The following is a 20,864-nucleotide window of genomic DNA, read 5'->3' on the forward strand; positions in this document are numbered from 1 at the left end:
TCAGCATAATTGCAGTGCAGATTTACATAGCAGCCCAGTGCACTGCGAACATCACTTGGCCAAATTTGGCTTGAAGCAATCATGTCGTTAGATCATTTATACTTCCAGGCATAGGATGTATGGAGTGTAATTGACTATAAATCTACTGTGATGCAATGCTGCACGCAGGACACCCACTTTTTGCCCCTCAAAAAGGGGAGAGACATTTATTTGGTCGAATGGCTGGTGACTCTTACGATCTCTCTTCTCATTCATGGTGTGAAGGTCATTTTAACAAGTCTGTCAGCCGCAAAGCATCAAATAAATCTGTAATTTATTGTAAAATGGCTGTATTTTTAATTTTCAAGTGGACCTGGATCTACTGATCTTATTGCTATCGCAGCACCCTTGAGCAACATTGTATAAGCACTACAAATTTACAGAGTGTTAGCACTCACAAGAAACAGTATGGCTGACCTGGTGTCTCCATAGCAACCACAGAGACACTAATTGCTTTATTACAAGCCATCATTTTAAAATAGGATAAAGGAAAAAAACTTCCCTGCTGACGCTTTAGATATACTGAAGTACCTCTGGGAAATGTTCCCTCTTCCTTCTTTTGATATCAGAAGACCTAGTGAATCAGATTTCACTAATTGCATCTGCTTCTCAGAATCAGCCCACAAGATCAATGCAAAGCTTACTAAACATGTTAAAATCTTGAATCTGCTGGGGTTTTTTATAAATAGCAATATACAACTGTAGTGTTGTTTGTTCTATACAGCCATTAGGGCTGAATCTAAAAATGATTTTAAGAATTGATTATTCTCAATCACTTTGGCATGCTCATTGTGAATGAGTGTCATGGATCGGCATGGAGCAGGGCGACCGAATGCAGCTTGGACCAGGGTTTACTGAAGGGAAAAGGTAGTTGGAAGAGAGGATAAGGGGAACAAACTAACAGAACCGGCAAACTGACATAACTTAACGGACCGACCGACCGACAGACTGGCTAACTGAAACAGAATTGACAAAGTCAGGAACCAAAAGAAACAAGAACGACAACAGACATGACGACAGCAATGATCCAAAGAGGAGTGAGGGGCAGACAGGACTTAAATACAAGACAGGTAACAAGAGGCAGGTGACTGTGATTACATTGATGGAGGTGACAGGAGGGGAGGGGCGACGCCAACAGAAACCATGGCAACATATACATAATAATCCAAGTTTGCAAATGATACAAGACAAAGACAACATTGGTCAACAAACGTTTACCAAAAACAAAAATTAATCACAGATGCAAATGAATGTTTCTAGATGATTTTTTCTTTTTGTGGTGATTCCGAATCTGCCAAATTTTCTCTGTAGCACATCATCTTATTAGCATTAGTAGTAGTAGGAGGAGGAGGAGTAGGCGTAAATAATAATACATAATGCGTATTGGAAATTTTCATAGGTAAAAAATATGAAAATACCACAAAAACCTGATTTGCTAGAAGAAAGTAAAGAAATGTTTAAGAATCAGCATCCAAATTATGCTTCAGGACACATAAAAACATGGCTGATTTAAATTTTCTATTGACCAATTTAATCGGTCTGCTTACATGCAGAAATACAGAAATCTGAGAATAGTTACTGTTCAGACACGGAAATTCCCAGGATTTTTGCAATTTGGCTTTATTTTCAAAAATAATTTTGGATTAATTTGCTAATCAATTAGCTGTCAATTATTCAATGAATCATACCTCTAATTTTCATGTACCTACGTACGTCAATAGACATGCTAAATTGAGAAGCGCGAAAGAGGAAGTCTATTAAGCTACTAATTAACACCACCACAACCACCAAGTGTGCAATTTGATTGACAATTTTCTTCTTAACTAGAGGCTGAAGTGCCTACAAATCTGCTTTCGACCAATTGTTCTTGATGCTTCTTCGTTGCCCACCTGGAGGAATGGATTGGTAGGAAATCCAATCCATTTAGGAATGTCTCCATATTATGATGATTCCATGATGGAAAAAAGGGATTTGGATGTCGTTTCGTTTGAGCTCCGCTGCTCTATTCGGGCAGGCAGCGTAAACTATACAAATAATTCATAATTCCATTATAATTTGCATTCACATTCCACCAGGCCGTCGGTTATCCCATTCCGACCTCGTCTGCCTCTAATCCACTTTGGTTCTCTCAGCAAAGAAAAGCGCTCCTCCAAACCCAATCTTGTGTGACAGGTGTGATGGAGAGTGGCCAATAAAAGCCGTTGCTGTCACCGCATCTGAGCGTTGTTTGATTCCCGGCCGCCGTGCTCACCATTGTCATCGCTGTGGGTCCGCAGCCCCTGCTCACGCGTCTGGGCTGGGCTGCAGAGGAAAAAAAAACAGACGTAGAGGTCGGGGGCAAGGGGTGATGGGTTTTCTAACTGGAGAATGCCATTACAGTAAAGGAACGGCGCTCCAGTCCGCGTGGTTGTGTTGTTGGCTTTTAAAGCACCACGGCTGATGACAGGCTTTGTCTTTATTGTCACATCATGTGGTGGGACGCCGAGGGGATGGATGATGGATGGTTCCCTGCCGCAGCCTGGCACTAGCTGAATGCTGGCACGGCTCTGCGGGGTGCAACAAAATGATTTTACGGCTGGAGTAATTGGTGGCAGACCATTGCTCATAAGCGGTCTCATTAATCTCATTAAAATACAGTTTCTGGTTTGCAGACGCTTGGTCTTAAGGGCCACTGCGACGAAAAGAGATTGCTGCTAAAATGGAATTTGGCATCCCGATAAGTTGCGTGGTTGATGATATTTCACAAGGAAAATGTTCAGCCAGTAAAAGGAAATCAATTGAACTGGATGTAAACCGCTATTCTTTGACTGTCACCCTGCGTGGTGGGGGAGATCCAGCTGTAAAAGGATGCTTTCTCATTGCTCAGCTGGAGGTGGCTTTTGTCAAGTCCAAATTCTATTTATTCAAGATGGCTCTCCGCTTGCTTCCCAAGACGCACGGCGTGGCGTGGATTAACAGCAAAATCGCAATCAATTCACCCAGCAAGAGATGAGACCAAATAACAGATAAGGTTCTTAGCATAATTCATACAGGCTCCAATCTGGCGTGGATTTATGTACGCTCGGTGGCGGCGTGGGGCTTAGTGGCGGCGTGTGATGCCTTTCGTTCAGGCTTTGGTTGGAGAAGCGGTCAGGACTTGACCGTCAATTAGCCGCTCCACTTGCTGGTGGTGCGTATTGTCACACTGGAAAAAATGTGTTTATTTTTTCAGATTAAAAAAAATATATCTATGTATGAAGAGTCTATCTGTGTATCTGGATCCAGATGATTTTATTTTGTGCAACCACTTGGCTCAGCGGTTTCTGCATCATTTGAATCCTTGAGGACACCTGTAGGCTCGAAAAGACAAAAATAAGCAAGCTACTTCCGAAATAAGTATAGGAGACCCCAGTTCTCCTCCATGGTTGTTTAGGCTTTCAATGCAACTTGTTTTTGGCAGTGTGAGAAGATGCTAATTCAATTTAATTTCAACCTTGATTTATCCAGCCGGTCTGGCATTTGCAATGCTGACCTGGCTCCGGGGAACAGAGAGAAGAAAAAGCAAAGAAATATAAACTAGTCATCTGTCCATGGAAGACACCACATCAGGGCTATTCAATTAAGAATTCAGCTGGACTAAATGTTTGAAGTCAAGAAATGTACATACATAAACGGACATGCCTCACCTCTCTGCATCTTGCAACTATTCCCGTTTTTAGCACCGCCAGCCGCGCTTCAAAATAACACCGTTAGCAATGCTAGGCTTTCACAGTATCAAGCACTGTCGGAATTTTTGAAATCTTACGAACCGGGATACCCTCAGCTTCTCTTGAATGCGATTCAATTTAGGCAGCCTGGACCACAGACTGGGCCAGTCGTTAATTGAATAGCCCTGCCTGCACTAGGTCATTGCGAGGTCAATGTGTCAGCTGAGAAGCATTTAAACCTGCCTTTGGATTTGAAAGGAATAAAAGGCTGGAATCACAAAGACCTTATCTCTGCCCCCTGTGTCTGAAAAATAGAGTGATGTTATGACTTCCCGGCAGCCTGTTTGACTAACAAACCTTTGCATTGAACCAAAGCAATTAATGTTAAAACCATAATGTGAGTCATCGAAAGAGAAAGCCACACTGAGCTCCAGCTTTATCGTCTCGCCCTTTCATGTATTCTGCGGTCCAATGATTGAGGTTAAAAATGAGAAGCTGAACAAAACGCCCTGCCAGCTCCTTTTCACAAGACATCTTTTCATCTCTCTTCTCTGTACCGAGGCCATTGATCAGACATCTCTCACTCACCGACTGCTTTCAGACAGGAATTCCGTCGTGGTAACACTGCTCAGCATGTCTCTCTTTCACTGGCCTGAATCACAAGGTCGACTTTTTACACTTACTTTAAAACTCACATCGCAGCCCTTTGTTCATTTGCAATGCACCATCCATTTTCAGGACCTATTATTTGCATAGCGAGTTTGCTATCGATGCTAAAACTTCCTTGCACTTGCTTCATCTTCTCGAATATTATTGTGTTTCTTTGAGCCAGCAAAAAGGTCACGTCAGCATTGTGATGCGAGCGATGCTAGCAGGGCATCATTACGGAGGCGCTCTGCCTAATCACCTTTGGTCACCTCATGAGAGGCCGTTCCCATCGCAATGTTTTCGGCCCTAATGAGGACAGTCAGCCTTACGTCTAATGAGAGGAAGGACATTTGCAACAGTCTCGCCAAAAAAGCATCTCGGATTGCCAAGAATACAAGAAGCGAGAATTGTCAGTCCTCAGTCATCATCAGCCCTTGCGGCAAGCTGAGAAGGCTGTCAAGTATTTTTTTCTCCCTTTCCAGCAACATCCTTGTGCTACTTAATCACAAGGAGCAGTGTGTGATTAAGGCTTCTTCAATAAACGTAAATAGAAGAGATGCCGCTTAATCAGGTGTTGGATTCAAGTCGGCTATATGCTTAATTCCCACTTTGTGGGATCAGGAAGGCTTTTTCTCTTGTGGTCAAAGGATGGTTCATTCCTCAAGGTGTAACTTGGTTGAGTTTGGTGTGGAGGAATTTAGACAAAAATCAGGCCCTCCTGTTCAGCGTCAGACATAAATCGTTGATATTTCAGAAAGGCAAGAAGAAAAAAAAGATCCCTGGTCGGCAAGTAAATAATGAATAAAACTGACGGACAGATATTGCTTTAATTAACTAAATAATAATAATAAACTGGCCTGTACAAAAATGATGGTAGATCCCCACAACAGTCTATTGTTGTGTTCTTCACCATTCCTTGGTGTTTTTATCTGCCTGTTTTGGGACATTATCATGATCTGCAGCTTTTTTTAAAACTGGCCAGAACATTTTACTCCGTGATGCCTTGACTTGAAACTGTATTGTACCTGGCACATATTCGAGATATGCACCATTTCACAGTTAACCTTGACAGAGGTCTGCAATCAACTAGGCAACAATGGAGTTATCTTTTGTGATAGAATTGTCGAAACAACAAATCAAATAATGTTTGCACATTGATTTTGGCAGGCTTATTGTCGACCCATCCATCTATGTTGTCCTAATGTGAGTATGAAGGTGGATGTGGTGGGCGTGTTTTTGTTCCTTACCTGACTCAAGGAAGCCAACTGTTGTGTGAAATTCTAATGTCGGCCAAGAATCTTGAGGTTTTATTTCTCAGCAGCAACAGTTTACTTATTATCCGGATCTGGGACTTATGCCACCAAATAATTAACACCTTGTAGTTAGAAAAGAAATGAAAAGAACACAAGTTTGTGTTCAAAATTCTGCAGTGTAAAGTTGTCAAAGCAAGTGATAAAACCTGAGGGCATTTCGGAAACCATTTAAAGCATTTTGAATTCATTAAGCACTACACCAGACAAGTTTTTTTAAACTGGTGGTGTTAAAAGATATAATTCATGAAGATTGTTCTTGACATGAGGTGATAAAAAGAGCAGAATATAAATAAATGACACCCATAAGAAAAGCCAACTGAAATGCAACACACATCTTTCATCAATCTTTCATCATGTTAATCAGATTCACAGTGACGCTCAAATGTCCACTGAAAGCTTTTGATAAGGACTTCCACAATTGGGTTTGAGTGGGTAGAATCTGGCCACTCAACTGTGGACATCTTCACACCCACTCCCTCTTCTTCTTTTTCTATATTCAGTTTTGCCAGGTTCTCAATTACTGCGCGAGTGGGCCGGTGTGAAAAGACAGGAGGGAGGGTGAGTTGGATATAGCAACATTCCCTGTCAGCCCACACAGAATTATTCATTGTGATGATATAAATCTTATTAAACGCGGTGATAACGGGTCGGTTGGGCGGCGGGATGAAAGCGGTGAGGTGTCCAATGCGTACCTGGAGGAGTTTAGGGGGGCCGCGCGATTGAACACACTGCAGACGCTTGTGTGTAAAAATAGAGTCACGCGGGCCCTTACATAAGTCCAGAACATTGGCTAAGCCAACGCTTTTGGAACGCTTTTGGAACTTGTCATTATGTCATGTTGACGTCATGTTACGTCAAGAAGCAGAGGTGTCTCATGCATGGGACTTGCCATGAACCCGTGGGTGAATGAGATGGCTCATTAGTCCATTCAAATCCCCGAACCTCAGAACTGTGTTCTAACCACCGGGCAACCGTGCTGCTCGATTTTTTAAAACCCTGTTGTGGTCTTTAATAAATATAGCATCAAGAAATGTAGAAAATGGTATAATAGCCAATAAATATAAATCCTACATGTCTGGACATTTTTTATGCTGCTTTTAGATTGCCATCATGCAGTTGCTCCCTGGGCCCTGAAAGAGGATTGACCCAACGAAATCCACCTCTTAACAATCACATAATTAACTCGTATGGAAACCATCAATACGACACAAAAATTGGTTGTGACTCGAGACCAAGCAACTGTGATGTAATTTTCAGTCGACAGCTGTGATTTATAAAAACAGGTGGATTTTGCTGCTTAACTCATATTCCACCAACGCAATGTCATGTTTAGACCAATGGCAGCACACACAACATATTATTGTAAATACATTTTGGGCGTTAGACTGTCCCTTTAAATAAAACACATTACAAAACAAAATTACAACTCAAATTCAATTGGTTTTATGAAATCCGTTTCCGATGGCTCTTACGAAACAGCAGTAGGGCACAATGCATGTTCTTTCATTAGAAGCCAAAAGTGTCAGTGCATGCAAAGTGATGAACATAATGTATAAAAATCTTCATTATCATTATTATACATGATGAGCATTTGTGATTAAATAATAACTCCTGTGAGTTTCATTTGTTTGTGGCCCATGAGGCAAATGTTCCCCAGCCCCAATATACCAGTAAAATGAGCACTAGTGTTTTTACAAAGCCGGTGAGCTCAAATCGTGACACATTAGCACACCTCTGACCTTCAACGGTGCAGATACTTAAGCTACTTTTCATTTTCATACATAAGAAATAGGTAATGGTGTAACACCTGTGCTCTTTGCCACTGAGAAAAAAAGTCATTGGTGACATTTTGTCCCCTAAAAAAAACTGCCAGCACTTTCTTGAACATTCAGGAGGGGGGATGTCTCCCAAAAATACTGCAGCAGAACATTTCTCTATATTATGCAACGCCATGATTTTGGCTCCACAGTAGATTATCTTCTTTTCAGATGATATTTGGATAACGGCTTTTGGCAATTTTGTACGCTAAAAGTACAGAAAAAGAATGAATCTTTGTACACTTGACAAATCTTTTCCTCGTCCTTTGTCGGTCCCTCACATTGTAAAATCTGTTACGATGTTAAAAAAAGATACGAGTGCACACCCCTTTGCCGTGCTCTGCTGTTAAAAGTGCTTCTGCTCATCTAGAACTATCAGAAGTGGCTATTTGCATGTTCCCCTTAAAATACCAATGAAGCCTTGGCACTGCTTCACCCCGCCGCTCGGAGCGCAGAACAACACATTTCCACGCTCTGTCGACACAAATCCAGCTTTGGAAAGACTTGACTCCCACCTTTCCCATTCGACGTTCCCCATAAGCAACTCATCCTCCTCCTCACACTCCCACTCGGCCTAGTAATCCATACTGTTTTGTTTCGCCGCCACGCTGATCATGTCTCTCCCACTGAACGCTGACGAGCCAAAGAATTACTTCCGCCGTGTTGAGTACATAATGACCTAGAACTTCCCAATATGCTTCAAAGACATAACTCAAGTAATACATTTGATTTATATACAAATGTACTGTATTTTCTTTCCCTAAATGCAGTGACTTACTTTCCATTCTAAATCTTTTTGTCAGCGTTTCATTGGAATAGGTTCCTAAAGCTCAAGTAAATAATACTACTCAGTGATGAATTACTCCAGGCAACACTTAGCATCTTGAGAAAGCTGAATAAAAACAAATGAAGAACATAAATTTGTGGTTTTTCAAAGCAGTAAATGAAAAACTGCAGTTATCACTGAATTATTGTTTAATGAGTGTCCGATTATACTCCACTCCGAATGCGCAATCTTGTCGGATCTCTGAACAGCAACCTGGCTCTATCCCAAGCCCAGATAAATATGATGCATCGCACTAGGCAGTAAATTGTGATTTTCCAGTTGATTGTGATAATCAACTTCTTTGATTAACAAGCATGTCTTCTCAAGACACATGCCTGTGGGAATTAGTTGCGTGGTGTGCAGCCACTCTAAATGCTATTCACAGCACCTTTATCTTCCTGGACTGTCCTCTAATTTGCACTTAAATTCTTTACATGGATGATTGGCACCGCATAGCCACTGACAACACAATACCTGGCTCCTCGCTTATGTCCTGCACAGCCCCGTTCTGTCCTACTCACGACACATCGCATCTCTTCCATATGCTGCTGATCATCCACTCCAGTCTTATGTTACTGTTGTCATATACTAGGTATTTTGTTTTTGATTGTTGTTTGCTTAAGATTGTTGGGAGCTTAAGATCAGGGGATGCTTTGAGAATAATTGTCAATTTGTTTTGTATATGTGAAGCCCTTTGAGACTGCTTGTGACTTAAGGCTATATAAATAAACTTGACTTGACTTGACTTGACTTGACTTGCTTGTCTCTTTTTCCCAAACAAACTTCAACCTGTTTAACTTCAGTACATTTCCGATAAATATCCATCTCAATACAAATGACAACCGAGAGAGTATATCACCCTAATTTCTGGCATAATACTTCATACAGTATGTGTTGTGTTGTGTTGTGTTGTGTTGTGTTGTGTTGTGTTGTGTTGTGTTGTGATGGTGTCACTTTTGAAATAAACCAGTAAAGAGACTTGGTCTGAATTTGTTTTTGTCAGGTAGTGAGAGAAGAACAGTGAATACATTTGAACAGCAGCAGCATAATTAAAAGTAGAGCGGAGCGGCCGAAGAGGTCACACAACAACCCACATGGGCGCTGTGTGTTTGTGAGAGCTACTGTAGCACATCATGTTTATGCATGTGTGTCTTTGACTGGAACAGGCACCAGCGTCAACTCCATGTGCTGCTTTCAGCTTTCATGTGACTGGGACCTTGTTTAAATGGGTCATACTAATGCACCCAAATTAGCTCAAACATTCAAGATTGGTTAATTATTGATGACTGGAGACGGAACATTTGGTCAACTGGGCCCAATCAGTGTGTGGTTATTTATGTGTCCATCTTTTCTGTCAGTTTCCTTTTAAATGACAGCTGCTCTGGGCTTCCCACGATAAACCCGGCCACAAGATTTTTTTTTTTTTTTTTTTTCCCAATCAGGTTGTCACAGAAATCTGATTATATTTAAGCCATTTATACTAATGAAAGGGAAAGATGAAAATAGAGAACGAAATGTTAATCTTTCATGTCCTTACTTTATTGACAGACCGTTCATGCTGCATAGTGTCAAGAGATCCGAATTAAAATAAGCTTTCAATGTTTTTTAATTGTTCCTAGTTTGCATACATCATTTGCATTAAGTTTGGTGGTGTACGCTCATGAAACGACGCTTCTCAGAATGTGTTAATTAGATGGATCACATCCAAATGTTTCAAGTCGCGAGCGAGGCACCTTGGATTCATGGTATCAAAAACAACCAGCGTGCCTTTCAAGGTTATTCAACACAAGTTTTTTTTCCCCTCTCAATTTTCCCAAAATAAATTTATCTAAAAGTGAGAAATGAGTTTTGCTGGGCACAAGCCTCCCGGTGGGCTGGCTGGAAATCAGAGCCAAAAACAACACTGCTCTCTAGTGGACACAGCGCGACATAGCCAGTGCTTTGACAATTGAACGCTGCATTACATTACTATATGGTCCTCGGTTTACGTTTACCAGCGTTTGCAAAGGACGACATTTCGATGTTATGAACATCGCGCGTGAAAAAATCACGCAAAGGCACGCACAGTCACCACACAAGAGGATAGTTGCAAAAAAATAACGTTAATCACATTAACGGAGCTTAAGATCAGGGGATGCTTTGAGAATAATTGTCAATTTTTGTCTATGTGAAGCCCTTTGAGACTGCTTGTGATTTAGGGCTATACAAATAAACTTGACTTGACTTGACTTGATTAAACATTACATATCTTGTTTCTGTAGTGTATTCGATTGAATATAGGTATTTGCAAATAATTTTTTATTTTATTTTTTTTTATTTTTCATTTATTTCAAACATGTGAAAAGAGAATAAGATTATTGTACACAATGAAAAGACATGACAAAATACATGCATATACATATATACACATACCGACATACCCACATACATGCATATACACATATATATATACATATAAAAATATACATATACATATATATACACATACACATACACATACACATGCCTATAAGCTTAGCAATAAAGATATAACCGCAAAAGAACCATAAGTCACATTCACATGTCTGAAAAGGAGTAGGAAGAAGTATAACTTATTTAATCCCACCCCCTTTTAATAATCCCTAAATACCCAGCCATAAATCATTTTGCCTCAGTTATCCCAACAAAATACTAAATTACTAAATTATCTCCCACCTGCTGCTCGCTTAACACTAAACATGTACCTACACACTATTAATACATACGTATATTTCACACACAGACACTTAACGTACATACACACCTCAAATACAACACAAAGATACCTGAATGGTAGAAATAAACAAAATAAAACAAAAATAAAAAACAGCCTGAACAAAACAATGACAAACAGACAAACAAAACCAACAAAGAAACGTAAATCAATAATTACTAAGCACCCCATGATACTCATACACCCTCATTTCTGTACCTTGTAAAAATAATTTCTTCTTTATATCTTTTTTTAAACTGATAGATGTTTGAACATTCCCTGAGCGTTTCCTCCAAAGTATTCCATAACTTAACTCCACATATTGAAATACAGAATGTTTTTTTTGTTGTGCGTGCCTTCCTTATCCTGTAATTAAATGTCCCCCTTAAATTATAACCCCCTTCCCTCCCAATGAAAAGATTCTGAATATTAGTTGGCAACAGATTATTTTTTGCTTTGTAAAGTATTTGTGCTGTCCGGAATTCCACTATATCTCTGAGTTTGATGAGTTTTGACTCTAAGAATAATGAATTTGTATGATCCCTGTATCCTGCCCCATGAATGATCCGTATTGCTTTTTTTTGTAAAATAATAAGTGGATATATTGTGCTTATGTAATTATTACCCCAGATTTCTACACAATACATGAAATATGGAAGAACTAGTGTATTATAAAGGATGCGAAGTGTTGTATGATCCAGAGCCTGTTTTGCTCTATTTAATACTGCGATGCACCTTGAGATTTTAGTTTGTACATGTTTAACTTGTGATTTCCAACTGATCTTATCATCTATTGTCACCCCTAAAAATTTAATCTCATTCACTCTTTCAATAATAACCCCATCCAGCTTTATCTCTAGTTTCAAATTAGTTCTGTGATTACCAAAAAGTATTACTCTTGTTTTGCTTAGGTTTAAGGATAATTTATTGCTGTCCAACCATACCTTTAATTTTCTTAATTCAGTATTTATTAGTGTTGTTAAGGTGCGCAAATAATGTATTCTTTGTCTGTACATTTTACTCAACAACCCACCCACAAGTGTTTTGTAATTATGACTGTGTGCGTGCGTGCGTGCGTGCAAGCGTGCGCGTTGCCGCGTGCGTGCGTGCGTGCATGCGCGCGCGTTGCCGCGTGCGTGTTTTTGTGATTAATGTCATGTTCCTAATTGTATTCATTTGAGAAGTACTTTATTTTCCGTGCGTTTAATTAAACTATTCGATCAAGTTGTTTACAGGTCGCCATCCTCTTCCCTCTGTGCGTATGTTTTTCAGGATGTGGGCGTCAAATTCGCTTCTTGGTTGTGCGCTGAAAATAAACCATCAGCCACCCACCAGTGTGACACAAGTCCAGATGGATTTCTTTGTACTTAATGTCCCTCAATATCTCTCAAGTCGGCATTAAATTTAGACACAAGTGTACTTAGAGCTGGTGGTGATTTTTTTTTTTAGGTTGTATTTGTATTTAAATGTTCCTCCCACAAATGAGTTGAGCATGCTGCACTAGACCAGTTTTCCTTCGATTGTCACATTCCTAAAATAATGGCCAGGATCTCTTTTTTTATACACTGAACCGCTTATCCTCATAAAGTTGCGCGTCTCTGGGTGAGTAGAATACACTCTGAACTGGTCGTCAGCCAATCGCAGTGCACAAATGGCACCATTGGTCAGTTAACTTGTCAATCAATCAGTTTTCCGTGTTTTATTTCCGTGTTGATATCCATCGTCGCTCACGTCCCTGCCCATGCGCGTAATTGCGAATTTTGGATACTTTGTAGCGTTCCCTTCTTGATTGCGGAGCTAAATGGCTAATGAACGTCGTGATGATGATGAAGGTCCTCGCAAAAGGAAGGCCGTTTTTGACGTCTTTGAGAAATATGGCGCTCATGCATGCGAGTGTGGAGGCGTTTCTTGAGATGTCTGGGGAGGAGGGACCTACGCATGCGCAGTATTCAAAAACGGACTTAAATTTTCATTGTTTCCTGATATTTATTTAAGTTTCATCAAGCAGTGGCGAGAAAAAAAGCAAACAAAAAGGGCCTTAAATTTAATGGGGACTAAATCCAATATTATGATTGCATAATTTGGAGTTTGCCCTCACATCCACTTGCTTAAAATATGAAGTGAGGCATGAGAAGTAATTCAAGTAAACCGTGTTTCGTCCCAGCACATGACCTCACCTCATTTTAAGTATAACTGGCACAGTGAATGACAGAAGTCACTGTAACATCTTTATTTGGGTTCCCAATACACAAATTGAAGAGGAGTCTGCTTTATATTCCAAGAGACAGCAAAGGCATTGACCAACAACTTTAAATGTTAACTGCAGTCCTATTTACACCATCTTGTAACAGACACTGTATTTTCAGACAATTCCATGTATCACAAACCATGGAGGGTGGTGTGATTCGCAGTACAATCAAAAGGCCTCTTGCAATTTCAGTCGATGGAGCAGAAATGCACTTTTCACAGACTTCAATCAACTTCAATCGTGGATCTAAACTGGGCCTGCCCGTGGAGCTCAGGTGCTGCTGTTGGGCGATTTAAACCAAAAAAAAAAAAAATAACTACAACAGAAATAGAGCAGACTGTGCCCCAGGGAGGTACCAAGGTTCTATATATTGAATGAGGCGGTGAGTCTCCAACACAAGCAGGTACTGAAACCCAAAGATTTGATCTTATATTAAAAAAGTTCATGACCTGAGATTTTTAGTGGAACATTGGATAAAAAAACAACAACAAATTAATTGTGTAAACTGATATGATGGCTGCAAGCACTAGCTATGCGGCTTCCCTTTGTTTTAAAACTTCAAACATGCACATTAAATTCATAAAATGAAAATCTCAAATTGAACATGTCTGCCACACAAAGCTTGATGCATAATGCTGTTACATTAGACAGCTTCACAAGAATCATCAGCAGTGTGGGTGACGAGAAATCCATATAACTTAAGACAAATAAAATCTTTTTTTCATTTCATTTTCTTTTTTAAAAGTCTATTCAATGTGGTAATACAGTCGCGTGGACAACACTGGAGGTTATAAGTTCATTCCTTGGGCACTTAGTAAAGAGTCCAGCATGTCAAAAGTGTCTTTGTAGTCGGTGTGTTGGCCGTTAGCTGTTAACAGGCCATTGGTACCATCGTGGCCGTGATGCTCAATCATCCTCTGGCTGCTATCCGAGTAGTGGGCAGAGCTGATGGCCGCCTTCGAGCTCCTGCTGCTCTTGGACGAGTGATGGCGGTGGTGGTGGTGGCCTCCATCAGGGTGAGGCCTCTTTCGAGAAGAGCCAGAACCACAGTCACCGGCGTGGCTGCTCGGAGGTCGCTGGGATGCCGAGGCGACGTCCGCCCGGCAATTGGCGCTGAGGGAATACGGGTGGGAGTGAGCGTGTTTGGAGTGGCGGTGGCTCGTGTGCTCCTTGTGCTTGTCCTTGCTCTGATCAGAGCCACCGTGACGCTCTGATGAAACTTTGATCCTCATCTTTAGCTCCTCGCTAGTGGCCGAGCCGTTTTCCGCGAAAGAACTGGGCGCTCGAGTCTTTTTGGAGCTCAATTTCTCTCGTCTAGCATCGCCCGACTGGCCACCCGGTAGTGTCTGACAGCGCTTCTTGTGATGATGCGAGGCAGCAGAAGGAGGTGGCGTGTACATGTCTGTTCCAGCCTCCTCCTTGACGCCATTCTGCAGAGCCAGCTCCGCCGCATGTTTCTCTCTGTACTTTTCTAGAGTTAACACTTTCTGCGGCCGCAAAAATGGTGCCGCATTTGCCGTCAGCTGCTGGGGTTTACCAGCAGAGCCACCGGACGTTTTGTGTTCGTGTTTCAACAAGGTGAAGTCCGAATGGGGGGGCTGCGAGAATGAGTCACTGAGCGGCTGGTAGGAGGCATAGGAGCCTGTCATGGCAGCGAGGGACATTTCTGCAGAGTCTGAGGTGGAGGGGAAGAAGGAGCCGGAGACACCAGGAAGGCTGTCTAATGATCCCCCCTGGAATACACCGTCCACAGCAGGACCTTCCGTCTTTGGCTTCTTAGCAGCTTGAATGGCCTGGAAGCAAACAAATCAATATGACGCAAAAGAAACCTGGAGCTAAAGATGTTTGGCAAACATCACATACCCTCCAGTTGCGTATTCTCTTCAGCCTGCTGGGCGTCTTCTCCAGGATCTGAAGAAACTCGTGCGTGAGCTCTGCAAACACAAACAGTGGGATCAGGACCCGGCTCCTGGACAAACCATTATGAGAACGGAGCGGCGCCTTCACCGTCCAGCAGCTGCAGCGTCACCGTGCGGTCCACATACTCCCACCAGTGCTTGCCGTCGGTCGACACGGGGATCTCCCAGTTGGACCACTTACACGCCAGGTGGATACAGACGCAGGCAACCACAGTGGGACGATACTGCAGGCAGAACGTGGTGAGGTGCAAACTGTAGGGAAAGACGACAACAGCAAGGAGAAGAGACAAAGGTCAGCACACAGCGCTTTTAAAAGACCACATATTCAATCAGAGCAATACAGCTTTCCACCAAACAGAACGCTTCAGTTTGGCATACTCAGTCGGGGCTTGTGTCCATTTCACAGGGTGTAGTATGCCAATCAATAACTAGCTTCGTGCTACACAACCATATCTACAGATTGTCAATATTTACAAATTTTAAAAATGGGGGTGAAAGTGTACTGAAGTAAACCAAACTGTGCTGTTTTGATTGAAAAACTCTACATCACATACACAGGCCCTCACCTCAAACATTAAAATACGTTGCTCAGTGCAAGTACCTTTGTGGCCTTAGATTTTGACTTAAAAAAGGGGGGAAAGCTCAATGTTAAAACAAATGTTTTTCAAGCAGTTCTTTCATTAAACAAATCCACGGACATTTGTTGGCCCGGAACTAAATATGTGGAATGCGAGGCTGTGAAACAAAAGCCTTCTCTTCCTATACCCACAATCCCAAACTCCACTGCAAACATCCTGTCAGCAAATCAGTGAGAAAGCCTCAACTGGAAAGTGGACCAAGGCACTAACACTTGCTGCTGCTCCTCCATATTGAGGTCTCTTGGGCAGCTGATGAGGATGCTTCTTTAGAGAGGTGTTACAGACATGTTCCACAGGGAGGAGCCCCCGGGGAAACCCCAGGACACACTGGAGAGACTATGGCTGTGTCCGAATGTCCACAGTTATCTACTCATCCGCTATATTGTCCCACATCACTAAAACTATTTTTCTCCTCGTTCCATTATCAGATGACCACCTTATGGGTCATGACCAACCGATGCAATAAGATCTATGACAATTTATTGTGAATTAAAGAAAAATATTTAATGCTCCCTGTACATTCAAACACCCCAATAAAATGGCGTGACCCCTTAACAGCGCACTAGATGGGATATAACGTGCGCATTCGGACACAGGCTACGTCTCCCAGGTGGCTTCAGTACCTCCCTGAAGAGTTGGATGAAGTTGTTGGAAATGGGATAGTATGGGGATTGCCGCTTAAGCTGCTGCCCTGTAACCCGACCCCGAATAAGCAGAAGTAAACGGATAGAGGGAAGGAAATTATTAGGACATTCACCCAAGTCAAGAGCAAATTCCCAGTGAATTAAGAGCATTAGGGGTTTTTTCCCATCAACAAATGTCAATATGCTGTTTTTTTTTTGTCAATACTCCCTTAGCGACGACAATCTTACAATACAGGACAAGAAGGACATTAGATCCAATATGTCCTAAAATCAAGACTAAAGATGGCCATTAACTCGTACTATGAGGGGCGACTTCCCACAGCATTCATTTTGTGCGTGTGCTATAAAATCAGTTTCACGTCACCTTGGAACAAAACCGAAGACCAAACGGTCTTACAAGACATTCATGCTCCTACAGAAGCCACATTCAGTTTGCAGTATAGTTTGGTGGGTATATGTTATTCAATTTGGGATTAAGAGAGAAAGTGTCCCAACAAAGGCGGTGGTGCCTATACTTCTAAAAAGGTACTCAGGCTACCATCTGAGTGTTTTTGACCTATGCACTGTGTACCAAACAATGAGAGGTAAAGGACATCACTACATTCCACGCTATGCATTCAACCCCCCTGTGCCAAAGCCCTTGTACAATACACCGCATACGGCAGCCTGGCTGGTTCTGGATTCCCAGGGTCCAGGTGCACACAGGGTGATGGACACAGGAAGGGGTCCTGCAGGACATGAAGCTATAGTGTGCCATTAAAGTGCAATAATGGGAACAGGATAATAACCTGTTGGTAGCCATGAAATAGGAAGTCTGTGCCAAATCCTTGCTTGCTGTAAAAGGAAGGAGAAAGTTGGTTTTAGAAGCCAGTTAATGGGTTGCTTGCTACAAAACAGTCATGGTCTGTGGGGGTGTCACGGTTTCACTTTCACGGACTCGTGTCCACTTAAAGAAATGAACCTTCACATGGGTCATGTAGAATTCAGTTCAAACAAGCTCCGGTGTGCTGGATCTGCTCATGCGGTTCATTTAGTTAAATGCCAATGTTATCACCCAAATGTTGGTGCGCGCCAATCAAGTGGGTCGTAAATGGCAGTCTTGGTCCATTTGCCAGCAAACTCTGGTATGGTTTGGTTAATTTGAGGTCAAAAGCGCAGAGACTAGCCTTAAAATGACATATCACCGCAACAAAATGTGAGCCCCGCACCCACAATTTCATCTTAGCTGGTAAAATAAAAACTGTGTACTGAATTGTTTGGTATTTATTAATTGTGAATTTATGCGTAGCCTTATGAGAAAAACAGTAGTTTGACCATCAGGTGAACCAGACCAAACAAATACTGTTCATAAGCCTGAAAGTCTTTATCCAATGCAGATGAATCAAAAGCCTGAAAGTCTTTATCCAATACAGTTGTGAGAGTAAGTGACAGCATTAATAACACCAGAAACTGTGACACCCCTCCTAACGTTTAAGTCACAAGTCATGCAATTGCGGAAGACAAACTCCGTTCCCAAATTTTACCTGCACTAAGAAAAACATCACCTTTATAGAACTCAACCAGAAGCTAAAAAAACAACAATAAAAACACTTTACCTCGTACTAGCTGGGAGCACCTCACAACATCTGTGTGTGGATGATCTACAGTTATTTCAAAACCTGTAAACATGACGGCGAAGGGAGAGACATTAAAAAATGGAGGTTTACATTTGTCGCAGAGGAAACACATATTGCACATATCTCTTACTAAGGTTGGTCGATATGTATTGAGCCCTGTCTGGCAACCTGTTCAGGGTGTCCCCTGCCTACTGCCCGATGACTGCTGGGATAAGCTCCAGCACGCCCGCGACCCCCATCAGGACAAGCAGAACAGATAATGGATGACTATCCATCTATGTGAACTTTCCACGCCAGCGCTGAATGAGGCTCAGGCCAACCAACCACATACCTCCTTTAAAGTTTGTTGCTAAAGCCAGCATTTGACAAGCTCATAGAGAGGGAGAAGCACGCAGGCTGTGCGATGTGATATAGGTTCACACATTGCTGTATTTTAAATGAAATTATTAATCGCAAACTTTTTTGCTGACAATTATCCATGTTTTAATTAAAATAGTCTCATTCCACATCCTTTAGGGTTTGTATTTTACTTTGTCTTTAAAAAGATTTGATAGTTTTCACTGAACCCATTGTAATATTCTTGTTGTACTGTTATCATCAAGATATCTGACATGGGCATGGAGGTATAAAATGTATTCATATCGCCCAGAGCTAGTCTGAATGTGTGAGAAACAAAGCTCACCCAGGGTTTGCAGGACGATGGTTTCCAGTATTCCAAGCTCTTGTGACTGCTGATGGAATGCCTGGAAAATGCCAAACTGTCAGACTACACAGGTCTGCTGCATGTATCATCTTCATGCTCTGTTCTAGGTTACGCATCAGAAATTTCCCTCAATGCAACAACTATCTGTTGTGAGAAAATTGATTCTCTGATGGGAACGGCTGCGATCCCCAATTATCACGAGGCACACCGATGGTAGATGGAAAATCCTCAATGAAGAGAAAGTATATTGAAAAAAATGTTTTAAAACAGCTTAAACTCTGCCTCATGCTTGAATAAATCTTAACCCATTAAAACATTTTATAATTATGAGCAGCTGTACCACCTGCCTCAAAAATGAAATCATATTTAAAACCACGTTTGCAGCACCCAGAACCAATGTTTGGCCACTTCTGTGTATCCACATGGATCGTTGTAGCTGCGGACACAATATTCCTGTAACAAATGTCCATAGACATGAAGATGCCCAGGGTGTGTCTCTGCCTGCACACTCACTTGCCCTCGCTTCTGCATTCTCTCGCAACACTTGTGTGCACATCACACCAGTCGTAGATCCCATACTACCCGATATTCTGTTAATACTTTGTGTCACTGCCATTATTCCTCACTGCTGACATGAACAGTAGCAAATGGGTTAGTCCCAAGAATTGAGCTGTTGGTTAATGTTCGACTCATCCACTAGCTTTACTGCTCACGATTGAGCAATATCGCATTACATCACCGGTACCACAAGCTTTTATTAGCAGCAATATTCAGCGGTCAATAATTTCCGTATGAAAATACGGATAATACGTAACAGTTGGCAGCTCTGTAAACATGAGATGATGGTCTAAATCATCTGAGAAGTTCAATTCCATTTTGAGAAGACAAAATCATCCAACCGTGGCAAAACACAGCACACAAACCAGATGTCATACTCACATTGCTTTTAGTGTCGAGGGCAGGCTCTTGGGGGTTTATGCAGGCATGAGCTATTTTAATGACGTGCTCCAGCTTCCGGGGCTGCTCCTCAACTTTAGCTGCTAGGAACAATGTGGTTTGGGAGATAATCTACGATAACAAATGTCAGTCCGTTAATGACTTTTTCCACACTGCGGGATCTGTTATCAAAGGGCTGAGCGCAGTACTTACGTTTCGGTGGAACTTGGTGAAAGAGTGAATCATATAAAATCTGTGCATGTATACTATTGCGGTGTTTATGATCAGTTGAGAGCTGGGGGTACTGTTAAGGGGGGGTTTAATGACGACACCATAACGGTTACAACGAACACGTTCGTGCTAAACATTGAGTAGTGGGTGGCACTTGTACATATTAAAAAACACACTTCAATTACCACTCTGAGAAACAAAAAAAGGTTTCACTTCACTCCAATGACGAATTTAACGACACGCGGTCCAATTCTACAGCAATTTGCTTCAGTTAACAAAGAAAGGTAGAAAACAAAAGCTAAGCTAGCGTGAAGGCCCAGACGCTACCAATAAAATGGGACTAACAGGTTTGCTGAGAGACCATCTTGTGTATTTAACAAGCAGATATTTGCCAAAAGCCAAGTAACAATGTAGAATAATTCATTTTTATATATGTCGCGAGTAAGAATGAGCAGCAAACCAAATGCTAAAGCTAACCGAAACCCGTCCGTTCTCAGGAGAGCTTCAAAGAGGTTGAAAGGATACACGTTGAGCCTCTGGCCGATATCTTGGATTAGGTTGGCGGCTTGTTGTCGGTAAGAAAGCTCCCTGTCAGCCTCAATACCGCAGCGTCGAGACGGCGTGTTTTCAAGCTGTTCCCGGGTGAAGAGCCATTTCGTTGAGGGTCCCCGGTGCACCGCCATTACGCACCAACAACCAAGCCCGACCGGGAGGGAGCTAGGTGACTGGAGCACCGGAAAGACGTCAACAAAGGCCGGAGCGGCTTCCAAACCGGTAGGCCACAAAATTCACAGCGCCCACTAGCGACTGTTTTTGCAAACTGATATTTCAAACTACTTCAGCTTGTTCGTGGCTATTTTATTTCCTGC

General features: G+C 41.9%; 1 protein-coding gene across 1 annotated transcript; it reads right to left on the minus strand.

Annotated features, from left to right (window-relative positions):
• Positions 1–13,275: 13,275 nt before the first annotated feature.
• ccnt2b (cyclin T2b) lies at positions 13,276–20,728 on the minus strand. Its single transcript, XM_037239781.1, has 9 exons — positions 20,521–20,728; positions 19,978–20,059; positions 19,768–19,896; positions 18,808–18,868; positions 18,105–18,167; positions 17,298–17,343; positions 15,316–15,479; positions 15,172–15,242; positions 13,276–15,101 (listed from the first exon to the last, which is right to left on the minus strand). The coding sequence occupies exons 1-9, from the start codon at positions 20,676–20,678 to the stop codon at positions 14,097–14,099; spliced, it is 1,779 nt and encodes a 592-aa protein (XP_037095676.1). The 5' UTR covers positions 20,679–20,728; the 3' UTR covers positions 13,276–14,096.
• Positions 20,729–20,864: the final 136 nt, after the last annotated feature.

Source organism: Syngnathus acus, chromosome 2 (assembly GCF_901709675.1).
Source record: "Syngnathus acus chromosome 2, fSynAcu1.2, whole genome shotgun sequence".
NCBI lineage: Eukaryota > Metazoa > Chordata > Actinopteri > Syngnathiformes > Syngnathidae > Syngnathus > Syngnathus acus.